The sequence below is a fragment of the Penicillium cinerascens genome (genome assembly GCF_028974065.1).
Source record: "Penicillium cinerascens strain IBT 15544 chromosome Unknown contig_24_segment0_segment0, whole genome shotgun sequence".
Classification (NCBI taxonomy): Eukaryota; Fungi; Ascomycota; class Eurotiomycetes; order Eurotiales; family Aspergillaceae; genus Penicillium; species Penicillium cinerascens.
The window spans coordinates 2,512,666-2,535,625 of record NW_026695290.1 but is presented as its reverse complement, the minus strand read 5'-3'; the positions used below and the strand labels follow the sequence as shown (position 1 = coordinate 2,535,625).

Genomic DNA, 22,960 nt, shown 5'->3' with positions numbered 1-22,960 from the left:
ACAGGGCTTTGGTTCTACCTTTTGCAGTACTGTCCGGGTTGTCTTTGGAGGTTGAGGAGGATGGATTGTTAATTAAGCTCGTCAGAGCCAGTTGAAAATAGATTCTCCGCGGAATCGCATCAGCCACTTCGTATTCAAACAGCCTTATTTTGACAAATAAGGATTTTCACCTAACGCTGTTCCTAGATGATAGAGGCTGAAAGCCAATACGTGCCAGAAACGATCCAGTAAATATTCCATAGATGGTTCCATAGATGGATGCGTATATGCAGTAGATGAGAGTAGACATATATAAAAACCCGAAAATATCCAAAACGCCAGCCAACTTCAGAAAAATCAAAAGGCCAACCCCAACCCCATCATCGCCATCAAGATGTAGTTTCTCTCCATTGTATATACGACCAAGCAAAAACTCCAAAATGGCATTTCTCCAGACAAACATATAATAGATCAAACCCCGCCCCAAGCGCCGAGCCCAGCTCCGACACCAACACCAATCACACTGCTACTCTCCACACTCCCACCAATATCCCAGTAGTTCCGACTAGATCCCGTCAGCGTCCGACGACTCGAGATAGCCGACAACTTGCTCTGACTCGCGCAGCTGGAGCTGGGTCGTCGGAGGTGGGACCGTGATAGAGGCGAGGAGACACCAACAGGACCCGAAACATGGGATACGCGACGAGATTGTGTTTGGGAACGAGAGTGTGCTCGAGCGACGAGGGGATGGTGTTGACGGATGATAGCGGCACGACGTGAGGGATCTTGAGTGTGACGGGGTGAAGGGTTGGAGGTGAGTCGATCGTTCGACATGTACCCGCGGCGGCTGAAGCGCGTGCGCAGGTAGCGGAAGACCATCATGACGTCTAGGCCGCGTTCCCAATACTCTTGTTCTTGTTGGGCGCGAGTAGACTCGGGGCCAGGTACGTCGTCTTCCTCGATGCCCCATTGCGCCTCGTGGTCGCGGTTGGGGTCACGGAGTGTGGGCATGAAGTGTGGAGATGGCATGGAATCTGTTGTGTCCGCCGATGTTTGAGGTGTAGACTCTTGGGATTCTTGCAGGGTTTTACTTTCTGCTAGGCGGTTGAGCGACATGCCGGCATATTCACTCGAGATGTCCTTGGTCATTTGGTAATATGTGGAGAATGCACCGGGATGCTCGCAGATCTGATGTACCAGAATACCCAATTCGTGGGCAATTCGCTGAAGTACACGGGACTGCCATATCGGTGGCTCCGTATGCTCCGGCTCCGGTTCGTGCGCCAGCACAGTTTCCATGCTGAGCTCTTCGGAATTATCTTCAGGAAGTTGCCCGTCCGGCGGCAGAGACTCGCCAAAGATAACGCACAACAAGGAATCGTCGATGCCGATCAAATCGCGAATGACCTTTCGCGTTATGCGTCTCCAGAATGTTTCCTCAGTCTCCGCACCTCCTTCCGGTGAAGCCTCTTTCTCCAGAGAAAGATCTGCGACACTAGCCGGTGAGGTATAATCAATAGATCGGGGAATGGTTGATTGACTTGCACGGCTGGACCTCCGACGAGTCTCACGTTCGATTTCCTGCATCAACGCGACACTTTGGTCCATGCGCCATTGTTCTATCCGCTGCCACCGGTCCCTTTCGACGTTCGCCTCTCCCTCATCAACTGTATCCAGGTGTCTTTGGACACTAGAATGCCGGCGATGCTGGGAGTAGCCATACGGACGCCGTTGAGGATTATATTGCTCATGTTGCCAGAGCTGGTCCTGAACCTGCTGACTGGAAGCTTGGAAGCTTCCTAGTCCGTCATGAGCCGGTAACATCGCCGGTGGCCCGTGGTCCGCACTTGCGGGGGAGAGCGACGGAGCACGGAAAGCATGCAAGCCATCATCCAGACTATCTAGCTCGGTACCATCCTCGTCAAGCTGGTCATCCAGGGCTTCCTCGTCTTCCACTTCGCCGTCCGGACCAGCGGCGGAGCGAGTAGCAGTGCCGAAGGAGCCAAAATCGCTCAGTCGTGAGGCTCCCGCAGTGCGATCTGTCGAGGTCGTGTGAGTGTGGGCGGTGGGGGAAAACAGGACCCATTGTGCGGTGTCATCTTCGCGCTGCTCGGTGGGAGAAGGAGGGATATCGATCGAGGGAGGTATTTGGGGGGCCGAGTACGAAGTTTTGGGGCGGGGAGCCTGTGCTGGTACACGCAAGGCCATGACGATCGAATGCGGCGGAGAGAGATAAGCGGATGGAGAGAGAAGGTAAATCTTCCCCGCGAGAAGAGACCGCTGATGCGGCCAGGTGTGAAAGATCAGTCGGGGAGGACTCGAGGAGTGTTTCAAGACAGTGGGGGTATCAGGGGAGGGTTAAAAGAGTCAGGAAGCTGTTGGGGTTGATGATGCGTTGATAACAGGAACAGGTGATAAGAACGGGTGGAGTCCCGGATGATGCAACTGGCGGTATCGGACCACTCGGTCGTGTAAACGGCCCTAGAACATGGGAATGAGGGCTCGGAGAAATTATACAAGCAGAGGAATAGAGGACAAACACCTTGAGATAAGTAGTCCTGGAAAACAGAACAAAGATAGGAACAGCGAAGTCCCGTCATCTGCGACAGGCCCAAATGTGACTGCTCGCGTGTGATTGCCCAACATCCCTGGCGGCCCCTGTTTCTCCCCTGTTTTCCTTATTTTACATACAGCCAAAACAGGTCTGACGTGGAGGCTTGTGGCAAAAGCGATCAACAGATTACCCGCTTATTCCTAGCGGATGGCGGACGTAAGGATGCGGTGATCACCCCATTCGGCCAAACTGTTTACAATACACCCTCCACAGTAGTCTACGGTGCTGGGACCGGGGTACCATGTACAGTGAAATGTGTTTGTAATAAGCTCGTATAATCAGGGGTATATACCATGCTCGACAAAGAGATAGCCCGAGTGTTCTAACCAGCCAAGGCCTCACCGACCCAGTCCATCTGCACCGCACTAACCCCGCGCGCATAGCTGCGATTTGTAAAAACGAACTCGTTGTACATGATCGCCTCCACCTTCTTGCCATAGAGTACACTCGATGGATGAATAGCGACGATTTGGTTCCCAACCACCGTGCGATAGCTCCCATCTGGTACCAGGCGGGCGGTATTGTTCCCGAATCCACACAGGAAGCTCTGCAGGATGAGAACCGGTGCGGGATCAGACGTATGATCTCTGCCGTCATCTCTCGGAAGGAGTTTGGCTTGACGGCACTGACTTCGGAGTTGTTTGCGGACGTCCTAAGAGTTAGGGGTTAGATCGGAATCAATATCCACGGAGCGACAACAAAACATACCATTACTGACTGCATGGCCCGATGCGATACCAAGTGTCGCTCAGCCCATGCCTTTCGGTCGGCGTTCTCGGATGCGTAAGCCCGTACCGTTGCTAACATCGTCAGATGATCGCCTTCACGCCGAAACAGATCCCGGCGGGCCGTCTCGGCAGCTTCCTTCTTCTCCTCGGAGGTCGTATTGAGGAATATATTCTCGACGCTGAGGCAGGAGATGATGTCGATCACGTCGATCAAACAATCAGCGCCATTTTCCGCAGCTGCTAATAGTACTCGTCCTAGTGTTGGCGTGAGAGGAAGCTTGGCGATTTGCAGGCCGACGTCGCTAATCTTCCCGGAGTCTTGCAAGGCGTCGATGTTGAGAAGCTGAAGCAGGGCTTTCTCCAGCGCCTCCCGCGGTGGGCGCGTCAAGAATGGGAATCTGACGATATCGTCCACACCACGCGCTTTCATATTCAGAAGTGCCTGGCTCAAATCGCATCGGAGGATCTCGGGAGTATTCGTTTCATCCAAGGTCAGGTAATCCTTTTCAGTGTATAGACGGAAGCACTGTCCTGCTGCCTCACGACCGGCTCGACCCTTCCTTTGAATGGCAGCAGACTTGGAGATGGGCTTGACAAGCAGCGAGTCTAGGCCAAGGCGTGTACGGAATTGCTTGACCTTTGCCTTGCCGCAATCCACCACGTATCGGACGCCAGACACGGTCACGGATGTTTCAGCAATGTTAGTCGCTAAAATTACTTTTCGGGTGCGTGGTGGTGCAGGTTGGAAGACGCGCTGTTGGGCTGCTTGAGGCAAAGCCGCGAACAGAGGCAGGACCAATATCCGAGGCAGAGAGGGATCCATCCCAGTGGCGTATTCATTAACCAGCTGCTCCAGGGCTTCCACGGTCTCCTGACCAGTCAGGAAAACCAGGATATCACCGGGCATTGGCTCTTTGTAGTGAATCTGGAAGATGACCTTCAGAGCTGCGTCCACAAAGTCGTGCACAGGTGCAGGCGAGTAGATGGTTTTGACGGGAAACTGTCGGCCCTTGATATGGCAGGCCGTGATCTCTTTGACAGTCTCTTTTTTCTCGCCAGAATTTCCATTAGAAAGATGCTTCTGTTCTTCCTCCTGGATCTTGAATCCCTCCTGGAAAAAACCCATTAGACTTTCCATATCCGCCGTGGCACTCATAACCACCACTTTGAGAGGCACACCACCACGACCCTCCTTCTTCCCTGAAACCAAGTTGCGCAGGAACCCAACAGTTAGATCAACATTGATACCACGCTCATGCACTTCATCAACCACGACAGCGCTGTACTTGGTCAACCAAGGATCGTGCAGCATTTCTTGCAACAACATTCCCTCCGTCAAGAACTTGACTCGGGTGCTCGGCGACACAGACGTATCAAATCGAACCGAGTAGCCAACCTTACTAGCGGGCGAAGAAGATCCAAGCGGTGTACCCATTTCCTCAGCTACACGGCGAGCCAGCGTAATGGCAGCGACTCGACGCGGTTGCGTAATGGCGATACATCCTCCCACCGAGGCAGATCTTGTTGAGCCATCTTCCTTGGGTATTTGGGCGGGTGTCGGTCGGCACCAGAATTCATTCACCAGAAACTGCGGGATCTGCGTACTCTTTCCGCTACCAGTTTCACCGACCAGGAGCATCACATCTTGCTCGCGGAGCTTCTGGCGGATTTCATCGGCGTGTCCAAAAATAGGAAGCTTCTTCCGGAGCTCGTAAAGGGCATTTGCTTTTTCTCGTAGGGGTGCGAAGTTTGTCTTGGTGTCGGAGAAGGACTTCGGCTTGAAGTTGTTCTTGTGTTTTGCGACTTGGGTCTTGTTGGGCGGAGGTTGGGGAGTATCATCGGGCTTCGTGTCCGGCTTTGGTTCTTGTGTTACTGGCTCGACGACTGGAGAAGGCTTTGGGGCCTGGATTGGTTCGCCATTGCGCGGCTGGGAGTTGTCGGCGGGCTCGTCGCGCTTCCGCTTCTTGCTGCGCCTCTTCTTCCAGGCGCCGTCCTCGGCAGGAACTGCATCTGATATAGGTTTCGGTGCCTGCTTTGAGGACTCTCCGTCCGAGTCACCAAAGTGTGTGTGCACCTTCTCGGGCATTGTGAATGGCGTTAATGGGAAGATCGCGAAGTTTAACTTCGCCGCGATCTCCCAAAAATTTTCGCTTATCGCCTTATCGCCTTATCGATAAGAGCAGCCCTGGTGCCAGTATACACTGGCGGTAAACCAACCACTCAAAATATTACAGGGCTGTTTCATGTCTTCATCAAGTATGATTGAGTAGTAGCATTTATCAAAAGACTTAAGTCTGTATCTTGTTTTGAATTAAGAATGCTACCGCCGACCCTTCACCTAGGACGCTATCCAAACCACTATAGATCTTCCTTCAATTCCATAGACGACAACAAGAATCAACTACAAACATCCTAAGCACATGCGAATCGCCGGCATTCACATCGGGAATCAGGCAAGTAGTGAATCACCATAAGTGTGATCCCCAATTTTGAGCACAATCCAATGGGTACTTTTGCACCCGTATCCCTGCCTTCCGTCCCGCTTGCGAAGTTGTGGGGTTTGTACCACCTCACGAGCGAAGCGGACACGACCTCTTTCATGCCCCCCGAGACTGTACAGATTGGGAGGTGGCTGAATGTCAACTATCTAGCTCGTGGTTGTCTCCTCTATGACAATCCCCGCAATGCCGCATTGGCTGCCAGAACCCTCAAGTATGCGGTTGGTAGGACTGGAAAGATACCGTTCATAGTTTTACTCGAAATTCGGCGGTCAGTGATAGTGACTGGCCTCTCGCGGCAGGAGACTGTATGTCTAAATCCGCCGTTATCGAGTTGAAGGGAAATATCGCCCTGGTCGATATTCACTGCAATGCAATAGCAACTAGATATGGAGGCCCTCCCTTTTGTTCGGTCCTGGAAACGGTGCTTACGCAGGTTCGTACCGCTCAGACACTCAAAGATCCACGTAGATGGAGGATTTACTCTTCACTAGGGCGGTAAAAAGGAAATGAGAGCGAGCAGGATGCGAGACAAAAGTCCCGAAGTTGCAGTCTAGACCGCCAGCAAAAATTGCGTCGGTGCTCAGACAGTGTCTTCTGCCGAGCTGGAAGATCAGGGAAAATCCCCAGGGGACGAGCGGAGGGTCTGAGTCCCAGTTTACAAACTCCTGCGGTGGAATCGAGTCATGTCAAATGTAACTCAAATTCTAAAATCTGTCACGAGTAAACAATTAACCGGCTTTAAAACTCTTTATCCAGTCTATCAAACCCCAGATTATCCAAAGTTTGGGCTGTCAAATGCGCAACGGACGTATCCAACTTGATCAGGCCAATCAACACCGACGGGGCACTAGATCACGGTCCGAGTACGAAAAGGCAAAAATCAAGACTCAGCTGCCGAGGACGATCACAGAACGTTCTTCGCATTAACGTAGTCCTGACAGAACCTCCACTGCGCCGTTGCATCATCGCCTCGAAATTGATCCCGATCCCGTGGGGTTCTCCGGCGCATCGATCGATCGCGCTCCGATTAATTGTGACCTGGCAACTGGAATTCGCGTTCACGTCTTCTCTTACCACGGCAACTCTGGTTCGCACGGATTTTGCACCAAAAAGTCGAACTGTGGATATAGACGATCAATTGATGCATCATCCCTATGCCAATTTGGCGTATACCAGGTAGAGCTATTAAAGAAAGATGACACTCCTGTATAATTTGTAGTCTGCTGCGGAATAATTTCCTCATTGTGAAGACCATGTCTCGCACAGATTTGAATGAGGGCTTTGCCAATCCGGACACAGAATCAGTGCGATCGTTCGCGACGACCCAACCGGACGACTATCACGACTGGATTTCTGAATCGGGCCGAACATCGCGGTAAGTGGACGGATCGGGAACCAGTTCAGATCGAGAGTTCGCGCTGATCGGATCTGCCTAGAACTGACCAAGTCCTCGATGATTTCCCTCACCCACCCAGCCGGGCTAACAACCTCGATGCGATCGAGGAGGAAGGGGGTTATCCCACTCCCCGGGCCTCCGTGAAAAACATGCGTCGCAATGTCACCACCAACGAGCTGCCTCTGCTCCAGGAGATGAACCCGTACGAGAATGCGGAGGAATTTCACCCTATGAATGAGAATGAACAGGGCGTGTCTTATGACTTGATCGCGCCGTTCGATGGTGTCGAGGCGCCTTTGCATAAGCTGGAGCGCCTCTCAGATGTGATGTTTGGAACGGAGCATATGTTACATATCCTCACCACCCCGCGATACCTAGCTCGGTTTCGCGAATATCTCTACGAAGAGAGACCTCGTTCGATTTCTACGCTTACATACTATCTTAACGCTGCCAAAGCATTGAAAGCACTTCAATATGCCAATGCACTAGTGCGCTTGTCAACCGATGTTCCGCCGCCTGCAGTCCAGGTCCTCCAAGCAGGAAATAACCCTGTCGGAATCACCACTAATAAGGTACTGGAGCAAAGGGTGGAAGATGGTCTTAGGGCGTTGACAGCGGAGGAGCTGCCCGCATTCATTACATCAAGGTGCATCACGATTACGAGCAAGATTGTTGAAGAACGTGTCCGTGGCACTCTGCCTTTCAAATTTCGCGACACGTCAAATGCGTTGGCCGAAGTCTTTTGTTTAACCGATCCGTCTCGACCGGATAACCCGATCATCTTTGCATCTGAAGGTATGTCTCGTGAACCTGATCCGTCTTCGCATAGGGCTCACTGCAGTAGAATTCCATCGCACAACACAGTATGGTATGGATTACGTGCTGGGACGTAACTGTCGTTTCCTTCAAGGCCCCAAGACAAACCAGAACAGTGTACGTCGAATCCGCGAAGCCATCAAGGAATGTCGTCACCATTCCGAACTGTTCCTCAACTAGTATGTCTCGTCCACCGCCATGCCGTGAAGTGATACCAACATGCACAGTCGCCGTGACGGCTCCCCCTTCATGAACCTTCTTCAATGTTCACCCCTATGTGACAGCCAAGGCCGGGTTAAGTACTTTATCGGGGCACAAATTGATGTATCTGGACTGGCACTCGATGGCGCCCAGATGGAATCACTGATCGAGCTCCAATCTCGATACCGAGACCCCGATGAAGAAAGCATTGCTGAAATGCCCGAACACAAGCATAAGGAAGAGTTCCAAGAACTCTGCGAATTGTTTAGCCCTCGCGAGCTGGCATCCGTTTCAGAGAACGGAGGTGATCTGTTCCAACCAATGACCGCTAGAAGCAGCACTCGCAATGGCCACCGAACCTGGCTCCAGCGCGGAAGGTCCGTGGACAGCGAAGCCGAAGCTATTCGACTACGAGATCTCAAGTCGCCCATGTTACGAGGAGCTCTGGCCGGCGTCTATGAGAACGTATGTCTCCCCTCTTTCCTTTTCAATTACCAAACACTAACATGGAAAAGTACCTCCTCGTTCGCCCCTACCCATCTCTCAAAATTCTTTTCACATCTCCATCCCTTCAAATCCCGGGCATGTTGCAATCGTCATTCCTTTCCCGAATTGGCAGCTCCACCTCCGTCCGAGAAGAATTCCTCCAAGCAATGATGGACGGCCGCGGCGTAACAGCACGCATAAAATGGGTAACGCGATTCAACACCGAAGGCCGCAACCGCTATGTCCACTGCACACCACTGTACGCCAGTAACGGACAAGTCGGTGTGTGGATGGTAGTAATTGTGGATGACGATGAAGAACAGGTGATCAATTGGAGGAACTAATCGAACTATCTGTACTATCGCCAGAACACTGTATATAACCATTCCTTCTTATATCCCCCGTGTATTCCTTACATCTCGCCGGAATAGAACACATCCATCACGAGTCTGATCAGAAATATCCCATGTAATGCACTCAACTTCCATAAATCCGAATAAAAGTCTTATATTCCCCATGCTCCAACTCGGCACCAGTCACCGGGTCCGCACTACCGGGGCCAAGCAACCTAACCAGCCAGTACGGTTTGCCACCACTACCCGCAGAGCCATCCTGGAGCTGGACAGCCCAGCTAGTCACATTGTGAGCGCCGAGAAAGATACCATCCTGCTTGACACCATCAAGGTAGTGGTAATACGCCTGAATGGGCAAACTATACTGTCCCAAACCCCACATGAGCTGCGCAGAATAGGGCATATCGGTGATATTGACAGATTTCCACTCATAACCACTCACGCCCGATGGGACGTACGACTCGAACGAGTCAGTTGCGTCGTTGCAGCGGAGAGGACTCTTGGCGAGATCATTTTCAGAGACAATTGCGATCTGTGTTTCGTTAGATGTTAACTTGTCTTAGATATGTGGATGGGAGATAGTACATATCCGCGCTGCACACTGGTGTCCCCTTGCTGGAGAAGGTATACGGCCTCGCTGCCGAATCCTTCAATGCTGCAGGCCTTGTCCGGTGCTGTTGTGTTCACGCACTGGTTCATCTCGACGATCCAAGGTCCTGCGATGCCGGACGAAGAATCGTATGACGGGAGACTGGTGCATCCCCCAGGGACTTCGACTGGGGTCACGGTGCATGCCTGAACAGCAGCTAGCAGGGAAATCCCAGCGAGAAGGAGAGCCATTATGAATTCAGAGGTGTTAATTTGATGAAATGAGATTGAATTGAATCTCTGAGATGCTGTTTATGGAGACCTTCATGAGGGAGAACAGGGTATTTATATCCATCCCAAGACCCTAAACATCAAATCTCAGTTTTTTGTACAGCGAGTGTCTTTTTAGGCTACCGTAGGCACCCGGGTGATATTTTCATAGTTCAAGATGGTACAAGGAATCAAATTCGTTCATGTGAAGGCTCCGTGCACGCTTAGCGCCCAGGCAGCCTAAATGGCGGGCCCACGAGCCTCTCAGTTCGGGCTTCTGTCCCACATACCGCTCTACCCGGGTGTCGCCTAGAATATAGTCATTATTCTTGGGCTCGGTGCTCCATTCAACACTTGGAAATAACACATGCACAGCCCACAGGTGGTAGAGGTTTAGTACCCTGCGCGTTATTCCATATCCCATGCTCAGGTGTAAGCAAATACGGAAGCTTTAAATCTATGTAAATACGTAGGTGAGCTTTGGATTTGAACAAAAAGGGTCTTATATTTGACTTAATCACAGTCGTCTCTATGTATTTATGTTTAGATAGGGACATCAAAATCATCAATCATCTTTTTATGCAAGGCCCCATCCCCGCACACGGCGGAAGACGTAAGCACGGTCATTTCGGAGACCGAACTCGCCCCAGTCATCAGTAAGCTTGTTATAGCTCCAGAAGCCGCGCCAGACAAGCTTGGTGTTCTTCGAAGGGTTCATATGCGACTTGGATGAAGATGGAGACCGCAGGGACAGGTGCATTGTGTACACATATTTGGGATCCACGCCCTCCGTCTCTATTATGAGATCGCGAGGATCGGTGGAGGGCTCGCCTGGGGTTGGTGTTGGTTCGGGCTGGTCTTCGGACTCAGGAAGAGGGTCGGGTGAGGTTAGATGCCAGCGTCCGCGGGAGCCGTACTTCAATGCGGCTTGGGCAACTGGCGGGACCGGGTCCGCTGCCCCGGATAACGACTTGCCTATATCGGAGACTTGACGCTGGTGGCCCTTGTGTGAAGTGGCTCGGGCGGCCATAATGTTTTCTTTGCTGATGTATGGTACTACGTCGACGGGCTCAGTCGTAGTCAATAATGACACCACGGACCCGTCTGGGTAGAACCGTAGATAGCGGTAGTAAGTGACAATATGAATGGGACTGTTCCACGACACGGTCTGGAAGGTGGACGCGGCACCGGCTCGCGTATAGTTGACAGTGCTGATATAGATCCCAGTGAAACGGATCCGTGGGTATGACTGGAATACTTCGCTCCATGAAGACAAGGGTTTAGGGATTTCCAGAGGCACATCTGTTGGGAATGGAGTGTATCGATCGCCGAGTGTGTATATGGGACGTCCATGGAGATCACAGGCAAAAGTGTAGTGCATGCCCTTGAATCCAAATTCTGGTGACTGGCAGATTCGCCTCCATAGTTGCTGCTCATGCGCAAAATGGTACGCGAACCGCTTGCATACCAGTGCCATCCGACCAAAAGCTGCCGGGTCTCGCAGTGCCACATAGTGTAAGATCTCCACTATCACCTCGGACGGAACTTTGGAGATTGGGCACGGCGGAGGAGGAGTGTTCTCAACGACCGGATCCGCCGGCGGGATGGGCAGATGGGCAAACGACGCAATCAATTCGGATATGGGAAGTATCTCTGCTTCAACGGGTGCTGGAACAGTCGCGGACGTGGTAGACGGTTGGTCGGGAATCGGTTGCGCGGGCTTCTTCCATACATGGGCGTAGTGCTTGTTTCGGAATTTCTTATCAACGGCATCATCAAGCTATTCGGCGTTAATACATACGCCTGCCATCAAATGAAATCATACACTTACCCGATAAGCTTTACGATAGTGCTGAAGACTGTCACCCAGTTTGCCAGCGGCCTCTTTCTCGACCGCCCGTTCAAAGTGCTCCAACGCAGTGTTGGGCTCTGTCACATCGCGACGAGTAAACTCATCCTCGTCTGCTTCCTTCTCTGGCTGTACGCTCAGCTCCCCGACCCGTTGGGCCAGCTCCTCGGGGTCGAAGGAGGCAGGCGGGGGCCCCTCCTCCTCAAGGTCCTTGCGGTCTGCAGCGGCATGGTGAGTCGGTGGTAGTCGCGTTAGTGGCGGGGCAGCGGCAGCTTGAGGGGCAGCCTGGGTAGACCTGGGCTTCGATCGACGAGCCACCTCCTCGCGCCATTCCCGGCGGAATGATTCAAGCTCGGCGTTGTCTTGCATGGCGGGGACCCGATGTCCGGTGTCGGAGATGCGATCAAATCTGATAAGCCCTGCTTCAAGGTCCACCGAGAAGCACGGATTAGTGAAATAAAAGCCCGGCAAGTTACCCAAGATCAACAGTCGCCATTGGAGAGTTGTTTTCAAGAAAAGTGGTTGATGGAGGTTGCTTATCTCCGCCGGACGCCGTTGCCGCCACCCGAACCCCGAACTTCCAGGAAATCTTCCCTGCCGGTGACGAACCGTTCCGTCACTCCTCAACCTCAGCGTCGCTAGCCCGGCTTCGCGCTTAATTTATCTCACGGTCGGTGGCTGCCGACTGAATGACGATCGGGCTGGATCTCTCTGCAGCTTCGAACCATCCGGGCGCTCCTGGTAGCGCATTCGGGACCGAGATCGACTCCTCCGAAGCGTCATGGACGTCACATTTTGACGACACCAAAACAGTGGCAACCATGACAGCCACGACAGGAACGGGTTCTAACCCATCTCCCACGCCTCCTCCACAAATAGACGATATTTCCGTCGGGCAACGAATGATATCTGCGACGTTTGGAAACATTTTGACGGGACTCCTCGGTGAGCTTCGAATATCGATCGCTGGACGAAAAATATGTCGCTAACTCTTTGCAGTCACCCCTTTAGATGTCGTTCGAGTTCGTTTGCAATCTCAATCCCAAGTCGTCAACCTCTCGCCGTATACCTCGCACACCACTCAGACTCTGAAAAACCTTCCTCCGAACATTGGGATTACAGCTTGCTGCCGTGAAGTGTTTTGGGTCGGAGACAATGCGCAGATGTGTATGTTGGGTCCAAATGCCGCCGCTATTGGACCACAGGCACACCCAGGGATCGACTGTGCGGTTGAAGAATCGCAACGGCGGACGTTCACATCGACATTTGACGGATTAAGGAAGATTGCGAGGAATGAAGGATTCACGACATTATGGCGTGGCCTGAGCCCAACTCTCATGATGGGCATTCCCGCCAACATTATTTACTTTGCCGGCTACGACTGGTTGCGCACAGATGACCGGAGTCCGATCAAACAGGGAGTGTCGGATATGTATGCGCCGGTCGTGGCAGGCTCGATAGCACGGACAGCTGCCGCATCGGCGACAAGTCCGGTCGAGATGTTCAGGACGCGTCTCCAGGCGACTCCGGGAACGGGCGCTGGTCACTTCAAGGCGACCTTGGAGGGGCTTTATCAGATGACGCAGGCGAGGGGGTACACCTCCCTCTGGCGAGGATTGTCGCTCACGATGTGGCGTGATGTACCCTTTTCGGGACTTTACTGGTGGGGCTACGAAGAGGTGAAGAAGGGTCTTGTATCAGCGCGGCAGCATGCGCCGCATCTTTCCGGCTCTGATCTGGAGACAACCTCCTCCGCCACGGCGTTCCTTGATAGCTTCATCTCCGGTGCAACCTCGGGCGCAGTTGCAGCTTTGGTGACAACACCGTTCGATGTGGGCAAAACTCGTCAGCAAGTCTTCCGGCATATGGACGATCAAGTCCCAAGTTCGACACCGCGTCCCGCTCATCCTCCCAAAGCCGTCGTTCCCGAACAGCTGTCTCTCCCGAGATTTCTGCTTCATATTTTCCGCGAAGAAGGTATAAATGGTCTCTTCCGTGGCTGGGCCGCGCGCTGCCTAAAGGTTGCGCCCGCCTGTGCCATCATGATTTCAACCTATGAACTCGGAAAGCGTATGGCGCGGGATGTGAACGAACGACGACACCTAGAGAACTCTTGATCTATTTCCTCCTCTCTCTCTGTACTTTTACAATGCATGCGATCGACCCTCGACCGCCCTATCCCAACTCTCTTTGTCTTGTCTCTTTTCTGGCGTTGATGTTAACGATGATACCGCACCTGGCGAATCATAGAGTGTGCATTTATTCTGAGGGCATTCTGGAGTGGTTTTATGGGACGAAAACACACCATCCGCTGTACATATGAAGTTTGTGGACTGTCTGGAAAATACAAAGCATACATCACATAATTGTACCAGGAAAGCCGAGGTAGAGGGTCCGCTCAGAAATACTCCGGTGCCCGGGTGCAGTGGATGCCCGCTTGTTCTGGAGTCCTAGCGATCCCTGCGAAAAGCATCACCGTAGAGCCACTCGTATTCATCACCCGCGTGCATTGACTCATGATCGGCAGACACTGCCGACTCGGGGCGAACCAGAGTCGCCCGGGCGCAGGCAGGTGGCAGATGATCGCAGGAGGCTGAAATTCCCCTTAAAGATGGCCCCCATCCTGCACATAATTCACCCCCGATTCCGTGGTTTTGCTTCTAAATGTGCGACTCGAGTACGTAGGAAAGATGCCACCGCCAACGGTGACTGCACCGCGCTCGGCGGGCTTCGAGCATATAATGGCCGCCAAAGACACGAACGTGGAGTACGTGGGTCTTCCCCGCAAGTCGCTGACAACCAACAGCTAACCTCAAAATTCGTTAGCATCGTCGGAGTCCCACCTATCGGTGCACATCATCAAAAGACATGGACGGAGCAGGGATCAAGGTCACCCTGGCTAGAAACGGAACTACTCAAGCGCATGCCCAGGGCACGCGTGCTGCTATATAACCATGGACCGCTGCATGAGCACAATAAGATTGAAGATTTTGGTCAGCGACTACTGAACCATCTACTGCACGAGAGACAATCGCAGAGCATTCGACGGCCTCTATTCTTCATCTGCCATAGTACTGGAGGCCTGGTGGCCAAAGCATGTCTCGCTTTAGCCTCACGGGCCGAGCCGAACCAGCAGGTCGTCCTGACCAGTTGTTACGGCATCGCCTTTTTTGCGACTCCTCACCAGGGCTCCAGTTATCTGTCCGCGGAGGAGTATACCTCGAGTATACGCCATTTGCTGCATTTAGAGCAGGAGATATCACCCGCGCTCAGAAAACAGTTCCGACCCCGGCAGGAGCGACTATGGCATTTGTCCAACCAGTTCAAGGCCCTTTCGGCAGATATGAAGGTTTGGTCCTTTCTAGAGACTGTAGACTCGAATCTACATGTTTTGGACTTGGAAACACGGAATATCGTGGAATTCCATGCGCCCATAACTTCCATTCGGTCCGGACTACTCGGCATCGAACATGAGATCGAATTCCCTATGGCTACTGACCATGCTGGCACAGCTTGCTTTCAAGGCCAATATTCAACCCTGGACAAGTTCCTCGCGGAATTAAGCCAATCTGTGACCGAGGCAGTGAAGCTGTCCAAGCATATGGACACTCCCGTCAACGTGGAATCGGAAGTCATGGTACAAGTCAACGGATTCTTTGAAGATACTGCATTGGGTGTCAGCGATGAGTCCCCATTAAAGTTGTGGTCTGCTTGTGTTTCTTTGGAAACCTATCTTGCGAAAGGCCCTTTGGCTTGTCTTCGGGAACGATTGGGCCGTACTCAGCCCGTTGGACTGGACGATTCTTCTTTGAGTAGTTTCGACAGCCCTCGACACTCCTTCCCACACGTCATCCCAGGCCCGGAAGAGCTTGTGACCGAAGAAGATCATGATCTGAATAATACTGATCATGAGGACGAAGTCCGACCCTCAAGGCCGATCCTGCAACGTATTCAAAGCCTCGTGGAGCCAGCGCAGCAATCGCCGACCGTTCACATCACTGTACAACATGACGAATATTTCGAGCCTCAAAGTGAAAGTCCTCCACCACCTGTTGAGCGTTTTCGAAGGAATTCTATTGCCCAGACTTTAGGACTAAGCACGTTGAGGTCCCACCGACGAAGTACCTCTGATGGGAGCTCCCACACAAGTGGTTCGCGCCCGTCGTAAGAGACCCTAATTTGATATCCCTGAATTCTACCCTGACCATGACGTATAGGAGCTCCGGGTCTCCACAGCGACAGTCACGGTTCCTGACCATCCCATCGACCACTCACGACCGTATAAACGAAGCTACGGAAACGCGGGATATCCCTCGCTCGGTACCTCGCTTTGACCGGCCAGAGCCTGACACTGAAAAACTACTTTGGATCCATGTTCCATATACCCACACCGGATGGGTGTCGCAAGTCATTCGACGCGCATGTCACGACCGCCATGAACCAAATTTGTATGGACAAGTAGCCCCTAGAATATTTCTCCTCAAAACTAACGCTGTTATCCAGTCTACGGAAATTTATCAACGACGAAAATTGGTATCTGAACCTGAACAGAGCACGACATCTGGAGCCACATGCACGCTTTGTCAAGCCGATGTGTATCCATTCTCGGCAGATGGGTTCTCCACAACCCCCCAAGCCTGGCACTTCTGAGGATCCCCAGTTGGCTCTCTATGTAAGCCCTCGTATCTTCCAGGTCTGAAATCTAACTAATCATTCATTAGACCCCCTATGTAAGTTCGACGAGTAAACACTACGTTTGCCTCTACTAATCTGATCCAGCTCCATTGGGACACCTACCGAAACCTGGTCGAACGGCGGAAGGTGGTCGAGGACAGACTTCGACAAGGCCGATCACGACCAGTCCCAAGCAGGATTTCAGAATCCAGCCTAGAAGCACAGTTAATATGGCAGTACTTGGGATGCGAACCACCAATTCACTTCCGTCGTACCCTAGACCAATACGGGTACCCCAACCTACGTTCGACCGTCGCTCGCGATGACGACCAGATGTTATGGAAGCGTACACGCAAAGCTGTCGATCTTGACGATCAGCTTCGGAGCTATATGGAAGCTACCGATGGCGAGCCCAGTGATCCAGAACGCACCGTATTCATGGATGGGAATGTGCTCATGGTTGACCAGCTCTGGCTCTGGATTGTCGATCAGAAGACCGTTGTGACATTCTTTCCAAATCAAGAGGCTACAACCTCTGAAGGGAAACTGTTCGAACAGACGAATCTGCACAGCACTATTTATAATGAGTTGAACGGCGATCTGGCGCGTCGATTTGAGACGGCGGGGGACCTTGCTGCGCTTATTATGCTGCATGCTGTGACTGTTCTTCTTGACAAGACTTTACATCACGACCTCCAAGTCTTGCGAATCTTTGAAGAGTCTATAAGCATTCTGGTAAGCCCACGTCAACTAATCCACTAGAGTCTTAGTAACTGACTATTTAGACCGAATCTGTCACCAAATCATTCAAACGTTTCCGCAACCGCGGCTTCAGCAACGGCCCGGCGGACTACAATCTCACAACCGAGGGAAGACCAATGACAGCCACCCAGCGCAACGAACGAGACCAGAAAATGGCACGAAGAAATCGTGACGACTTGTCTGTTCTTCTTGAACTCCGAGATATCGAAGACGAACTCGCCACCATTCTGAAGCTTCTCGACCAGCAAGACGGAGTAATTAAGAGTATGATAAAATACTTCGAAATCAAAGGCTGTGGGAGAGTCTTTCTCGATGCAGCTCAGTTGCGAATCGACGAGTATCGCATCCAAATCAATGAAATGAAAGAGAACAGTCACCTCACCCAAAAAGCAGTGGAGACCCTGCTTGATCTCAAGCAAAAACAGGCAAATGTCGACGAAGCTAAGATTGCGCGCTGGCAAGCTGAAGCAACCCAGAACCAGTCGCGATCGGTGATGGTATTCACCATATTCACAGTAATGTACATGGTCCCATTTTCGAAATTTCAAGCATCATTTTAATCATATCAGCTTTCTACCCCTATCATTTTTCACCTCCCTGTTCGGCATGAACGCCAGAGAATGGAGCGGTGTACAAGAAAACCCCACGCTAGTCGAGATGATAGAGATAGCCGGTAAGGAACAAGCATCGTGTCCTACATCTACGTTTTTCAATACTAACATGCGTTTAGCACCGGCATCGTTCGCCATAATCTTCCTCTCCCTGCTCCTAGCATTCAGCGAAAATCTCCGCCAAGCAGCAACCACATACAACAAAATCGGCTTCGGGCTACTCAAAGACTTCATTCTCTTACCAATCGAAAGGCTCCTCCACTTGGATACGCTGGCGAACCAATTCCCGTCAACGGTCGTATCGGACGATTCAGCGATGCGCATAAGATTCAACCATTATCTTGGGTATGAGACCCATAGCAAGCAGCATTATGAAGACTTCTGGCAGAGAAGGGAGCATGAGATGAGTCCACTTGCAGAGCTTGAGCGTAAGGCAAGGAAGAAGTCGAGGGCTCGGGGAAATCGTGAATCGCTTGAGGAGAAGGTAAGGAGGGGCACACGTAGATTTGATGTTTGATTTGGACACCGAGGACCTGTGGATTTCCATCCCGGTTGGCTTTACCTGTCTTGAGCCAGCGCCCCCATACGCTGTCAGGTTCTTGCATTATGTGTAGGACGGTTGTATTATCTAGAAGTTCTGAGGATCACGACCCAATAATATAGATATAGGTGCTCTAACACTGCCACAAGTCCTGACTACACGCTACTCTTTTTGAAGTTGATAGTATCCCTCATTCGTAGTCTGGCTCTCTGGATGGCAACCAATTAATAGTGGTTTTATGCCTCGCTCTTACTCTAGATCTTAAAGGTAGTAAACAACTTAACACATTGCATTAACGATGTAGCCTTCTGCCAAGCAGACCACATTTCGAATCAAAGACGCAGAAATGCACCTCATATGGATAGGGTGCAATGATAATGAAAGATAGGTAATCAGGGACAGGCAAATGCTGGGTTGTTTCAACCAATTAATTGCACACGCCGAGCCGGATGCCCGGTGAAAACGACTTCATTTGGCAGAACAATTGACGAAAGGCACGATAATTTACATAATTCACTTTTAATAACAGCAAGTTGAACCGATACCAGTAAGCAGCGGTTCTTGAATAGCCAGTTTTTAGACTTAGATACTTCACATTAGGACTCCAACGTGCTGTGTAATTTATTGTGTTATTTGTAATTGGCACAAGAGGCCTTCAACTGTGGTATCGTGTTCAGTAAGAAATAGAGCTGGATAATTAACAAGACAGAAATGATGAGACAACAGCCATGGACGCCCAGGGTGGCAGAGAACATGTGAGACCAGGAACGCAGACGAAATATGAGTGATCTCCGACGCCTCAAAAGCAGCCCATGGAAACCAAGATTTTTGAGTTAATGATATCATAAGAGCAGTAAAAACACCGAGTCCACCTTGCATAAGAAAGTAACGAATTCTTTGTCTGGAGTGAGTATGAATCGTCATGAGAAAACATAGAAATCAGTCTACACTTAGGATCTCTATTCCAATGCTTGTCCAGCGCATGGAAACTTCAAGGCGTGGCGGATTGTAGAGACCACTTCTGAATCGTCTGCATCATTCTGTTCGGGTCCAGTGGTTTAGGAAGATAGTCATCCATGCCAGCAGAAAGACATTTTTCGCGGTCCCCGAGCATCGCATGAGCGGTGAGAGCCACTATGGGAGTTCGCGGTAACCCGTTGATCTTTTCGTAGTTTCTGATCTTGGCAGTTGCCTCAAAGCCACCCATTACGGGCATCTGAACGTCCATGAGGATGACGTCGTATCGGTTTCTTTTCACCTCGTTCACGGACTGCAGCCCGTTCTCTACCACGGTGACGTTATGGTTAAACTTTTCAAGCATGCGAACAGCTACCTTCTGGTTGACGCCGTTGTCTTCTGCCAACAGAATGGCTAGTGATCGGGTATACCCTGATGGCGCGTGATTGGAGCGGTTACCCAGGGCGGGCAGAAGGCCGTTCCACAAGTCGACCGGGCGGCATGGGGTTGCGATATAGGACATGAGACCGACCTCGCCGGCCGATTTGATTGTGAGGTACACTATGGGCGCCATGAGTACCATTGGGATGGTACTAAAATCACCATAAGCCCGCAGCTTCTCGGCAGTCTCCATTGAAGAGACCAGAATTGCGGCAATGGCGTAGCTCCATTCAGTCTGGCATGGGCCGGAAGCAAGCTGTTCACTGGTCACGACCAGAGGTTCTAGTCCTAGTTCAACCAACATCTGAGCGGCCGGGAATCCTGCTATATGGCCTTCATCGATTATCAGAATTCGACGACCGCGCTGAGGGGACAGTTGCTCCGCGAATCCTAGGGGAGCTTCGGCAAGTTTCACCCGACAGGTAAAAGCGAATGTGCTGCCATGGCCAGGCTGCGATGACACCCAGATGTCACCGCCCATGAGAGCCACGAGGCGTTTTGAAATGGCAAGACCCAATCCAGTTCCGCCAAACCGGCGCGTCATTGACCCATCTGCTTGCTGGAATTTGTCAAAAATGAGACTTTGCTTGCTCTCCTCGATTCCAATACCCGGATCTGACACCGAAAACTCAAACATTGCTTCATCTGGCTCGCACTGAACGTTTCTAGCGCGCTTGATGGCCACCTGGATTTCGCCATTCTCGGTGAATTTGATCGCATTTCCCACTAGATTCAGCATCACTTGCCGTAAGCGATAGGCATCACCGACTAGGTAATCAGGTACTTTTCCGTCGACCGTATAGACCAGATTCAAGGCCTTCTCGTTGGTTTCCACGGCCAGGGCTTTCAAAACACTAAATACCGTCACCCCGAGACTGAATGGCGTCTTTTCTATCTTCAAGTGGTTTGCCTCGATCTTGGAAATGTCGAGAATGTCGTCGATGATGGTAAGAAGACTGATTGCAAGGTTATGGACCATGTTCAGTGTCTCTCGCACGTGCGGAGGGAGGTCGTCAGTATCGAGAGACAAACTCGAAAGACCGATAATTCCATTCATCGGCGTTCGAATTTCATGACTGATTAATTATCTTCATTAGCCTATGCTTGACTCAAAGTATTCAGGGTGACTCCTTACCTCATGTTGGCAAGAAACTCGGACTTGCTACGGTTGGCCAGCTCCGCAGCTTCGCGCGCGGCGGTATTGCGCTGGATGCTATCTCGCAGGCCCCAGATCATTTTATTGATCTTTTGTTTCAAGTCATCCATCTCACCTGATGCCGACACGGTAATCAATTTGCTAAAGTCGCCGCTCATTGCTGCCTCTGTGATCTCTCCAAAGGCTCGAACCTGGGACGTCAGGTTCTCGGCCATGGTGTTGACATCTTCACTGATTGAACGCCAGATGCCGAGAGACCCGTCAACGTTTGCCTGCCCACCGAGTACACCTCGGACACCCACATCCCTTGCCACGCTTTTCAACTGACTGGCAAAGTGTCCAAGGCCATCGACCATGCTGTTTATCGTTTCTTTCAGAGTCAAGATCTCGCCTTGTGCATGAACCTCAATCTTAGTGCTGAGGTCACCCTGTGCAATTGCTTGGGTCACGTTGGATATCTGCCGGACCTGCATCGTCAGGTTCTGCGCCATGGTGTTGACATTGTCCGTCAGATCACGCCAACGACCCTCGACGTTTTCCACCTGTGCTTGTCCACCCAACGTGCCGTCGGTTCCGACTTCCCGGGCCACTCGGCTAACCTCGAAAGCGAATTGATTGAGTCGGTCGACCATGGCGTTGATCGTAAGCTTCAGATCCAGGATCTCGCCCTTAACGTCGGCGGTCACTTTCATCGTGAGGTCGCCTCGTGCAACAGCAGTCGTCACTTGCGCTATCTCGCGGACTTGCTGGGTAAGATTGGATGCCATGCGATTGACATTGTCGGTTAGGTTCTTCCAAGTGCCCTCCACGCCATGGACGACGGCTTGGCCACCCAGTGTGCCGTCCGATCCAACCTCCCGGGCCACCCGGCTGACCTCGAAAGCGAATTCCCGTAGCTGATCGACCATCGAGTTGATGATATTCTTCAGCAGGAGGATCTCGCCCTTGCAGTCCGCCTGTACTTTACGCGTCAAGTCGCCTTTGGCTACTGCAGTAGTGACAGTGGTGATGTCACGGACTTGGGTCGTGAGGTTATTGGCCATAGCGTTGACGTTGACCGTCAGCTCGTGCCAGATGCCCTGGATGCCTTCAATCTTCGCCTGGCCTCCGAGAACGCCCTCAGTGCCGACTTCGCGAGCGACTTTCGAGACCTCCTGACTAAACACCTGCAGCTGGTCCATCATGGTGTTGATGGTCTGCTTAAAGGTCGCAATGTCAGGCGACATCTCCAGGGGATGCATACGGGCGCGTTGCGAAAGGTCTCCATGAGCCACTTGCGTGATGATCTCTCCGATCTCACGCAGCTCCTTCTGAAATGCTTCATTGATGTGGGTGTGTTTGCGGAGCTCTTTGCGGAGATGGCTACACTCATGTTCGATCTCCGCGATGGAGGTGTGCTGTTCGCGGCGATAGATGAGTTCCTCGACGATGTGAGAAATGAACACTCGTGGTACTGAAACTTCCGAGCTCTGCTGATGCTGGAGGGCTACATGGGCCTGGTGGAGATCTGCGTCGCTGACCAAGGCCAACCGGCCCGGGTCCACCAGCGCGGTCATGGTTGACAATAGCTTGGCCGACCGAAATAAATCTCTCCGCGTGCTCACACTGAGGAAGTCAGCAATGAAGATAGCAGAGAAGGAGGCCTGAGCTCACCGTGTAGGCAGTTATCCCCTGGGGGAGTACAGGTGCAGCAGCACAGGAAGTTGCCGAAGGCGCTCGTATACATTACCGACTCCCCACAACGTTAAAATCCCCGCAGTCAGATCAGACCCTTTCTCTCAGAGAGTGAAGGTGTGCACTAGTGAAGGGAGGGGAAAACCTGGGGTCACAGGAGAGGAAAGCCGGGCAGCGCAGAGGAGAAACGAGTGGCAAGTCTAGACCGCCAATGGAGCCTGCACGGCCCAAAAAACGACCGGATACCCGACGAGACAGCCAATGGCCGAGGCACGCGGGTCTTCGACCTGAGGGTTCCGGTTTTCTTCTCGTGTTTCAGGTTAAAAAGTGCAAAGTTACAAGGTTACAGGTAGAATTAGGCAG

The 22,960-nt window shown here is 51.9% G+C and overlaps 8 protein-coding genes across 8 annotated transcripts; 3 read left to right on the top strand and 5 right to left on the bottom strand.

Annotated features, from left to right (window-relative positions):
* Positions 1-450: 450 nt before the first annotated feature.
* N7498_004055 (uncharacterized protein) lies at positions 451-2,187 on the bottom strand (the record flags this gene model as incomplete). Its single annotated transcript, XM_058451117.1, has 1 exon — positions 451-2,187. One exon carries the CDS (start codon positions 2,185-2,187, stop codon positions 451-453), a length of 1,737 nt encoding a protein of 578 aa, XP_058310579.1.
* A 728-nt stretch (positions 2,188-2,915) lies between these two features.
* N7498_004054 (putative ATP-dependent RNA helicase (Hrh1)) lies at positions 2,916-5,407 on the bottom strand (the record flags this gene model as incomplete). Its single annotated transcript, XM_058451116.1, has 2 exons — positions 2,916-3,245; positions 3,302-5,407. 2 exons carry the CDS (start codon positions 5,405-5,407, stop codon positions 2,916-2,918), a joined length of 2,436 nt encoding a protein of 811 aa, XP_058310578.1.
* Positions 5,408-7,075: 1,668 nt separating this feature from the next.
* Positions 7,076-9,065, top strand: N7498_004053 (uncharacterized protein; the record flags this gene model as incomplete). The annotated part of the gene is made up of 5 exons (XM_058451115.1): positions 7,076-7,197; positions 7,259-8,013; positions 8,063-8,213; positions 8,262-8,700; positions 8,751-9,065. The coding sequence occupies 5 exons, from the start codon at positions 7,076-7,078 to the stop codon at positions 9,063-9,065; spliced, it is 1,782 nt and encodes a 593-aa protein (XP_058310577.1).
* Positions 9,066-9,198: 133 nt separating this feature from the next.
* Positions 9,199-9,914, bottom strand: N7498_004052 (uncharacterized protein; the record flags this gene model as incomplete). Its single annotated transcript, XM_058451114.1, has 2 exons — positions 9,199-9,606; positions 9,660-9,914. 2 exons carry the CDS (start codon positions 9,912-9,914, stop codon positions 9,199-9,201), a joined length of 663 nt encoding a protein of 220 aa, XP_058310576.1.
* Positions 9,915-10,509: 595 nt separating this feature from the next.
* N7498_004051 (putative F-box protein (Pof7)) lies at positions 10,510-12,150 on the bottom strand (the record flags this gene model as incomplete). The annotated part of the gene is made up of 2 exons (XM_058451113.1): positions 10,510-11,712; positions 11,764-12,150. The coding sequence occupies 2 exons, from the start codon at positions 12,148-12,150 to the stop codon at positions 10,510-10,512; spliced, it is 1,590 nt and encodes a 529-aa protein (XP_058310575.1).
* Positions 12,151-12,470: 320 nt separating this feature from the next.
* On the top strand, positions 12,471-13,898 carry N7498_004050 (putative mitochondrial carrier protein; the record flags this gene model as incomplete). The annotated part of the gene is made up of 2 exons (XM_058451112.1): positions 12,471-12,726; positions 12,781-13,898. 2 exons carry the CDS (start codon positions 12,471-12,473, stop codon positions 13,896-13,898), a joined length of 1,374 nt encoding a protein of 457 aa, XP_058310574.1.
* Positions 13,899-14,471: 573 nt separating this feature from the next.
* On the top strand, positions 14,472-18,524 carry N7498_004049 (uncharacterized protein; the record flags this gene model as incomplete). The annotated part of the gene is made up of 10 exons (XM_058451111.1): positions 14,472-14,548; positions 14,608-15,945; positions 15,999-16,229; positions 16,285-16,453; positions 16,503-16,511; positions 16,561-17,190; positions 17,241-17,737; positions 17,787-17,890; positions 17,948-18,312; positions 18,519-18,524. The coding sequence occupies 10 exons, from the start codon at positions 14,472-14,474 to the stop codon at positions 18,522-18,524; spliced, it is 3,426 nt and encodes a 1,141-aa protein (XP_058310573.1).
* An 836-nt stretch (positions 18,525-19,360) lies between these two features.
* N7498_004048 (uncharacterized protein) lies at positions 19,361-22,479 on the bottom strand (the record flags this gene model as incomplete). Its single annotated transcript, XM_058451110.1, has 2 exons — positions 19,361-20,843; positions 20,903-22,479. The coding sequence occupies 2 exons, from the start codon at positions 22,477-22,479 to the stop codon at positions 19,361-19,363; spliced, it is 3,060 nt and encodes a 1,019-aa protein (XP_058310572.1).
* Between the last annotated feature and the right edge of the window lie 481 nt (positions 22,480-22,960).